The following is a 9,481-nucleotide window of genomic DNA, read 5'->3' as shown; positions in this document are numbered from 1 at the left end:
GTCATCTGTATATTTTGTTATAGTTGCGTTGTTAATATGATTACTGGTGCCTGTATCCATATATTTTTTAAACTGTTAATGTTGTAATATAGTATCATGTATGTGAAATCCAGTGTTTTGGACAAATACATGATTGAACTGAATGTTTTTGTTCTTTTTTTTTAAAGTTATCATTCAAAAGACGAATTTAATTTTTTTTAAATACTTTTGAATTATAAGGCTTTTTTCTAACTTATTTGCGACTGTCCAGAGTATAAAACTATCGAATAATAATTCGTTGTTAATCAGACTGAAACTGTTTTTTTTTTCGTGCCATTAATTAAATTGCTAATTTCAGTTGTCTCACATTCCAATGCATTTTACTAAAATTGATAATAAAGCCTTATTTGGAACAAAAAAATCAACAAACAATCATCTATTCTTATTCTTATTCACAGTTCTGTGATATGGTGCACACTACTTTTGCACTTTTCAATTTAGTTCTGTATATGACTGATTTTTTTAAATCTTGTTTTTTAATGATAAAACATTAGGTATGTGTCTGTGTGTTTGTAAGTGTGTTGATTAACAGATGCAGACATGTTTTGTGTTTGGTCCATGAAATGTGTCTAACTGCATACTGTATTTTACCAAGGAAATATATAAATAATTACAATAGTTGTGAACGAATGTTTATACAATGCCACTGTTTTGTTAGATGTTGCTTCAATACTGCTTGATGGCTTGATGTCATTTATAATTCAATGTGAGACTAATATTTAAACTGTTGTATTATATGCTAAAGATCTTGAACGGTATGACATTAACTAATTGATAAATGCCTAAATGGCCAATATATTTGTTAACCTCAGAGTCATAAGGTCTGTGGTGGAGAGTTGTCTTATTGGAAATCATACCACATATTTTTATTTAAATAGATAACTGGCAGAGTCGTGTTACTGGTTTCTGAATCTTAATTGTTAATGATTATTTTCCTTAGTTGTATGATTTAGTTGGAATAACATATAGTTCAAACCAAACATATTACAATCAATTATGTTATATTTATAACATACCTGTGAATTGAAATACACAGGTTATTATTATCGCTGAATTGAAAAAAAAGTGTCATTTTTACATGCAATAAAATATCATCATATTCTGTATACATTTGTATTTTCTTTTTTTTTCACACAATCCATGTCATAATCAATTTTGTTGAACATATTTGATGAAATAGCATAGTCATACTTGAATAATTTTTGTTTTTCTTCTGTTTAAGAGGATCGTATTTGATAGCAGCAGCCTTTTGAAACATGATAAGAACTTTAACTACAATTGCAATATTTAAATATGCTGCTCTTTTTAAAAGAATTTGGTCTTTCAGTCATTTTAATGTTTTCTCTGGCCTGTTCCTCAATTACAGCATTTTCTTCAGATTGCTTGTTAGTTTATGAAGTGTTTTATCATATTTTAGATTAAAACGAAAGATATATATCTTAATTAATGAAAAATAACTTCAATATTGCACGCCAAAAATATCAAATATTTTTTTTTTTTTTTTAAATCTACACATTTATTGCTTAAATAAACATACTTCATACAATCAATATAAAATATAATTATAAAAAAAAAGGATTACTTATACTTATTCATAAATAATATATAAAAAATGATAAAATCACAGTACTAAAGTCGATCTAGATAAAATACATAAATATTTAGAAAGTAAAGCAGACACACGACAGCAAATTAAAACATTCTTATTTTTTTATCATTTCATTCACTACTTAACACTATCGCTAATACATTACATTATGGAAAACTTAAACTTAATTTCCATGAATAAATCCATGTTTTACAAATCTTCCTTGTACTAAACAGACTTTTACATCAGTTCCTTGCAGACGACCATATTAATATAAATATGAAGTACTATAAAGCATGCGTTATTTGTGACAATGGAAGGCTAAAAAAGGACTGGTATTATCAAGTTAATCACAAATACATAAGCTGTCTATCGATATAAAAGGTAAACATCCTACTGAGTAAATGTTTCATTTTAATAATATAAGTTATCAGAGTTTATCTGATACTCATATGTTACCTATGAAATTAAATTACAATGATATAGTCTTATTCATTTCACAAAGTTAATCATCTACAGAAAAATATTAATAAATATTCAGTTTTGGTATTATATGAATAGAAATGCGGCGTAGGTTACATGTCTACCAAGTATATAAGAAACAAGAATGTGTCCAAAGTACACGGATGCCCCACTCACACTATCATTTCCCATGTTCAATGGACCATGAAATTGGATAAAAAAATAATTAGGTATTATAATTAGAAAGATAATATCATAGGGAACATGTGTACTAAGTTTCAAGTTGATTGGACTTCAACTTCATCAAAAACTACCTTGACCAAAAACTTTAACCTGAAACATGAACTTTCATTTTCTATGTTCAGTGGACTGTAAAATTGGTGTCAAAAGTTTAATTTGGCTTTAGAATTAGAAAGAGCATATCATAAGGAACATGTGTACTAAGTTTCAAGTTGATTGGACTTCAACTTCATCAAAAACTACCTTGACCAAAAACTTTAACCTGAAGCGGGACAAACGGACGAACGGACGCACAGACCAGAAAACATAATGCCCTTCTACTATCGTAGGTGGGGCATACAAATTAACATTAACATTTTAAGACACATGTATGATTACCCCCAGATTTTGGTGGGCTCATGTTGCTCGGTGTTTAGTTTTGTTTTCCGGATTATTTTTGTTTATCTTCTCGTTTTTGACATGGTGATGTCAGTTGTTATCTGGCTTTCAAACGTAACCTTGATAACTTCTACTTATTTTTAATTAATAAAGGTTAATCTTTATAAGAAGTTCAAGAACTGCAATAGGTTATTGAGGGAAAGAAAATCACCTGAATATATATAATTTATTAAAAAATTGTGGTGCCCCACTGTTCTGGTCTTTTCAAAAAATAGAATGACTAGAAGCTCCCAACTCAATACTGTTATCCTTATGTAATAAGCATTCTCATAAAGTTTTACAAGAATTTGTTGATAAACAAACTCATTCGAATAATAGTTATTACCTGAACAGTAACCTCTCTTTATGGCCCGTTCAGATATATTTGCACACACTATTGAGAACTGGGCTTCAATGATGCTCATTGACCAGTAACTTATTATCATTAAAATTAAACAAAATACAGTGTATCTGTTCAACGTGTCTCTTGACCTGCAGGATCAACTTGTGCTAAAATTAACTTAAAGGAATGTTTCTGAAAAAACATGGTGCAGTTATCTATATGATTGTATCTAATCATATTCTGATCCTATTGTTATACTGATATTTTCTCCTATATTTAGTGTAGAGTGGTACCACTTGTTTGTATCTAAAACGACTGAAAATAAAATAAAAGATTAGTCATATTTTCTACTGACACAAATGTAGTTATACTCCGATCAACTTCTGATTATTCATTATAAATCCAATTATGTGTATTCATTATACCATAAAGATAACGGTATTCTTATTTTTGTGTTTAATCAATTGTAAATTTTCATTACAATTATATTAAAATGCTTCTATACTTCATTACAAGAATGTTGATAACGGTGAAAAAATTAAATTAGACCATGATAATTAGTAAAACCCATCAACAATTCCAAAAATAATTTGATTCAGTAGTAGTATTATAAATAGTCATAAGGAACCTATTTTTTTAATTTAGAATATGCAAACAAATAAATCAAAATACATCGCTTCTTTCGAAATTTCATAGATGATATACACAGTGTTTGTTAAATGCTAAATATTAGAAGCCTGAATATGTAACATTTAAAGAATTGTTTGATGCTTTTTAGAAATAAATTAAAGTAAAGGAACTGTCAAAGGCAATGCAATGTCCAAGATTAGAATTTTACCAGAATTAAAGTGGGTTTTGACCTTAAAAAATATGTTGCATCATATCATTTCTGAATCCAACATTTTATCGTATGTTTTTATATGTTGTGATGTTATGCTATTGTTTCAGAAAAAGGGAGAAGGTTTGGGCCCATTAAAACGTTTAATCCCGCTGCAAATGTTTGCACCTGTCCTAAGTCAGGAATCTGATGTACAGTAGTTGTCGTTTGTTTATGTAATATATACGTGTTTCTCGTTTCTCGTTTTGTTTATATAGATTAGACCGTTGATTTTCCCGTTTGAATGGTTTTACACTAGTAATTTTGGGGCCCTTTATAGCTTGTTGTTCGGTGTGAGCCAAGGCTCCGTGTTGAAGGCCGTACTTTAACCTATAATGGTTTAATTTTTAAATTGTTATTTGGATGGAGAGTTGTCTCATTGGCACTCACACCACATCTTCCTATATCTATAAAATTGAGAATGGAAATGGGGAATGTGCCAAAGAGACAACAACCCTACCATAGAGCAGACAACAGCAAAAGGTCACCAACAGGTCTTCAATGTTACACGCACCTTCCGTAGAAGTGAGAATGAAAGGTTCATGTTTTTGCCCTAGTTGGGGAGGTTCTAAACTAAATAAATATGTAAAACTCTATTACGCTGTTTACATTTACGTCACTGATGAGTCTGGAAACGAAATACGCGTCTGGCATTAGCCTGATATATCAAGACTTATTTGGTGAGTTTTAGCTCTAAATATCTGTACGATAATGATAAAATTAAAAGGAAGTGCAGTTGCTACATCCTAAATTTAAATATCTGTTGAACTCTGAAAAGTCATTTGTTTATGAACTGAAAATAATAATGAGCAGTAAACTGGTCGATGGAATGGAAGATTAGACTTGAGACCAATGACAATATCAAAGGAAATGATTTTTTTTTTTACGAAAAAGCAATTATAGCTGGGAAGAGGATATCTAGTTATTTCATACTTATTTCTCCTTGATTTACAATAACTTCTAGCTGTCGCGGACATTGAAAATAGCAGTCCCGTGGAGGCTGTAAAATCCACCTTTTTCTACCAGTTATCTGAGCCTGCCATGAAGGTAAGTCTACATGGTCAATCTGAAACAAGAAACAACATCTTGGCTTGTTAAGGAATTCAAAATGAATGCCAAAAATCAGATGTAGAAGGCGTACAAAGTGAAACTTTTTACACGTAATTGGACCTACCGTCAAAACTAAGACTGTTCAGTGTTACCAAGATCATTATATAACGAATGATATTATCAGTTACCAAGCTGATTTTCGAGATTTACTATGCATAAAATAAAACCGCAAGTGCACAAGGGTCTAATCGTGTTCTTTATCACCATATATTATCGATGGATTCTGAGAAGTCTAACCGATACTTAAATAACTAGACATAAATACATGTAAAGTCAAAAGTTTTAAGTTTTGGTCAATTTTGCATATCATTATATTCCTCTTCTTTAAGGAGATGTCTCCGTGCATGACCTATTTAAATTTATATTTATATAATACATGTACGTACCACCAAAAAAATGCAAAGACTGTATCATTAATATTACAGCCATTTACTTACGTGCAAATGAGCCCCATAGCCTGGGCTACCCATAAATATCCAGTCAGTTTTGCTAGATTCTGAAAACTCTGGTAAAAAGTATGGTCTAGTATAATGTTGTCTCAATATATTTGCTGCTGAATTATCGCAGTTGCTCCTGGAAAAAAATGTATATTCCTTTTTTATTTCTTATTAATTACACAGTTCTTTGAATTTTCAACACGTTCATGTTGAAATGTCCCTTCCAAATTTGATTTTCGGGACTACTAGAAAGGCCTCATCTATTTCTTCTTTACACACGGTATGCTTTTGTTTTACATTTTTTGTTTACAACTGTACGGTGAGTTGGAAGCATTTACTATAAAGAAGCATTGCATTACCAATGTATGTATGTTTTGTTTTTATTTATCAATTATGACATTAATGACATTGGATATTTTGACTCTTTACCCGTTCATAAGACCATTCGAAAACGATTGATTGATTGATTTTTGGTTGCTTAACGTCTTCATGCATATTCAGGACGAAAACAAGTTCACAATAAATACAATAGGTAGGACTTGTCACAATACAGCTGGGCCATGCATCTGGGATGATGGTCGGGGAAATTTGGACTGCCACTGGAAAATGAGGGTTTATTGGATAGGGACAGAAATTTTGCCTTGCAACAGGCCACCTACGGACCCCTCAAAGAGTTGTTGCAAGGGATCTTAACGTGCAAAGAGCGTGGCGCTCTCTTTACACGAGACATCGGATTTAACGTCCCCATTCCGACCGGACGTAACTGCGAACTTGATACATCCCGCACAGCCAAACGGACGCCCCACTTCAGCAAGCGTTTTACTGCCGGTCGGGAGAAGACCAAGTGACCATATTTCTATTTCCCAGTCAACATTGGGGTCCATTCGAAAACGAAAATTACATGATGTTTAAGCAAGTCTGGTGATGACCTGCTGAGTGCGCACGACAGTAAATCATAGAAACATGTGTATTTAACACTGGTACATACATCTATATGTATAGCATAAGTTTTCATTGTTAAAAGTCATTTGTCACTATTTAAGTTGTCTTTCACGAAGTAAACTTGATCAATATTGACCAGAATTCTAAAAGTATTTTTGATAGTGGCTACTATCAAAGAAATCTTTGATATAAAAGCTTTAGACGGACTTTGATGGAATATGATAATATTTAAATGATATTTATATAAAATTTACATGTATATATATATATAAGCAATTAAAATGACTTTTAAAGGTCGACATACAGACTGCCTTTTGCATCATTTTGGCTCTGGTGGAAAGATGTCCAATTGCTAATCAAACATTGACCTTTTCCTTCTTTTCATTGATTTTCATGTTGAGAAGAATAGTTTGTGATCGAAAAGCAATGGTTGAATTTTGATAACGTTTTATTTCACAAGGTGTTTTTTTAACCAAAATTCAATTCCTATACTAGTATATATATTATATATTTGTAGGAAGTATTTTTACATTCACTAATAAAAATAATACCTTTAAGAAAGTTAAAACAGGTTACCTATATGTGTTTGATGCAATATAAGATGATTAGATCATTTCAATTTTCTTCGTCACAGTGTGAAATTCGACTAGCACCCGAAAAGTATCTACTGGAATTTCCGGCCAATATCCATTTTTATGTTATTGCATTATAGTGTTTCCCCCTATTTGTACATGTAACTCATTTTTGCAAAAAATGAACATAGTTCATCAGACTTTCTCTCTATGTCTGCTTGTTTGTAAACAAATAAACTGCATGCATTATTTTGTGACATACTCAAGATGATTAACTAAAAAAGAATCAGTTCGCTGGTTTGACGTGTCTGAGCTTTTGATTTTGCCATTTCATTTGATTTTTCGTTATGATTTTCCTCAGACTATTTTTGTGGTTTTACATTTTTTAATCATACCATAATTTTGATATAATTACTACAACCAATGAAGTAAATAAAATATACTAACCATCCAATATACCATGGCTTTGATTTGCCTTTCATGAAAGCTCTTTCCTCGCTCATTTCAAACACTTTTCCAAGTGAAGTAAAATCTGTTTTGTATGGAAAAAACTGGCACTCTTTTTCTACTTTGTCAAGTGCTTCACTTCCAGGACTAAACACTTCTTTCATAAAGTTGTAACTGAAAAATTCTGATGCCGTCCAATTTTTAGTGCCATCACTAACGACAATAGGTATTCCACTATATGCATACTGACTTTCAAAGTCTTCGATACTGATATTATTAATATGAACCACATGGTGAAGGTTCCTGCAAAAATCGCAGTTTAACGGTGGTTTTATATTTTCCGTAACGCTCTCTGGTACATATACAACACATGGTTCTTTCAAAGGATCAGATTTGTACCACTTAAACCACCACACTATTACATGGGTGTTAGATACTGGCCATTCTGTCACAAAAATAAATAATATAGCCACAAAAACTATACATGCAATCGTTATTAACAGTCTACAATAGTTTACACGGTTTCTAGATTTCTGAATTTCGTTTACACTGGTTAATTGTTGGAAGTCTTCAGGTTTTAATCCAAGCTTGATGGCGTGTCTATGCAAATCTGCAAAAAGCTTACGCGGTGTTCTAGATACGAACTTGCCTTCGTCGTTCAACTTCAACCCATTATTTTCGTTTAACGTTGATGGTTCCTTTTCACCATTGACCACTTGGTTTACTCGGTTCCTCATAACTTTATGTGTTCTTCATCACAACTCCACAAACGAACAACACATTTTTGTTTTAATGTAAGCAGAAACTTGAGAAGTTAACCATGCACTGCAACTTTAAACATAAGCTTCAGTTAACTAATCTAAAAATAACATTAGCAGTTGGTATTTATAAATTTCCTTATTTTCGAACCTCTCGGTTATTATCTATACAGTATGGATATATCCGAAATATGTCTGAATACCGCACTTAAATCACAAAATAACGATATGGTGTAGTACGCCCATATATTTACACGGACCACAGAGGAAATTACGTATGCATTCTGCTATATAATATATGGCCATTCTGTCACAAAAATAAATATTATAGCCACAAATGTTTTAGTTGATATATGCCCAATATACAAGTTGAAGTTACCTATGTAAAGGTATATATCGATTAATAGTTATATACTCGGCTCGTATAAACTTTCCAGCTTAGAACCATGATTCACGACTACACCATAATCCTTGATCTTATTTTTCAATCTGGAGGAAAATAACAGTCGCTTAGACAATTTCCTGTTTGTGTCAAGTATGAAATTCAGTATCATCATGATCTTAACAATATAAAACTTCCATGGCCACGGTCAAGTGACGTAAAACTGCACACCTGGCTGCTATGCTCACTCAGTATAGATACATGAAATGATGGAAGTAATATTGAATATTACTTTCATGATCAAATATACGAAGGCCTTAGATGGAATGGCACTCCAGTTTAGGAAACACAAAGGTCATCAGACAATTATGATCCGAGGGCGGAAAACATATCGAAAGTAAACATTTAAAATTTTTAAATATGAATATTAATAATTTTAGCCGCTTTATTTATAGAGTCGGCATAGTGTACAAACATGAACATAACATAAGCTCTTAAAAGCTTTTAACCGACAAACTCAAAATATGAAAAACACATGTAATAAGTTAATTCATCATACAAAATGAAGCATATATATAAATGTTTGTAATTAGCAGATTACTAGTAATCATGAAAAGCAAGATGTTGAAGCAAAAGCATTATAGGTATTAAAGCTAAAACCATATAAAGATATACACGAACCATCATTAGAAACCTGCCACAATGCATAGCGTAAAATATTAAAAATCGCATATGATATAAATGGTATTTTTTTAACATAATGTATTAACTAATCATCTGCTCAAACTTTGCACTTACAGTCATTTTCATTCCATGACTTTAAAATATTTTTAAACTGACTGAAATTAGTAATTTTTCTAAAATCAT

The 9,481-nt window shown here is 31.5% G+C and overlaps 1 protein-coding gene across 1 annotated transcript; it reads right to left on the bottom strand.

The window, feature by feature from the left end:
* Positions 1-145: 145 nt before the first annotated feature.
* On the bottom strand, positions 146-8,394 carry LOC134720780 (uncharacterized). Its single transcript, XM_063583276.1, has 4 exons — positions 7,475-8,394; positions 5,514-5,649; positions 4,900-5,032; positions 146-3,404 (listed from the first exon to the last, which is right to left on the bottom strand). Exons 1-4 carry the CDS (start codon positions 8,209-8,211, stop codon positions 3,319-3,321), a joined length of 1,092 nt encoding a protein of 363 aa, XP_063439346.1. The 5' UTR covers positions 8,212-8,394; the 3' UTR covers positions 146-3,318.
* Positions 8,395-9,481: the final 1,087 nt, after the last annotated feature.

Source organism: Mytilus trossulus, chromosome 6 (genome assembly GCF_036588685.1).
Source record: "Mytilus trossulus isolate FHL-02 chromosome 6, PNRI_Mtr1.1.1.hap1, whole genome shotgun sequence".
Taxonomy (NCBI): Eukaryota; Metazoa; Mollusca; class Bivalvia; order Mytilida; family Mytilidae; genus Mytilus; species Mytilus trossulus.
This window is presented reverse-complemented; position numbering and strand designations above follow the sequence as displayed.

Coding starts and splice junctions, on each gene's coding strand:
- LOC134720780 (XM_063583276.1), bottom strand. CDS start 8,211: ATGAGGAACCGAGTAAACCAAGTGGTCAATGGTGAAAAGGAACCATCA. Junction 5,650..7,474: donor AAGCCATGGTATATTGGATG/GTTAGTATATTT, acceptor ATTTTTTTCCAG/GAGCAACTGCGATAATTCAG. Junction 3,405..4,899: donor TGTAAATCAAGGAGAAATAA/GTATGAAATAAC, acceptor TTTTATTTTCAG/TCGTTTTAGATACAAACAAG.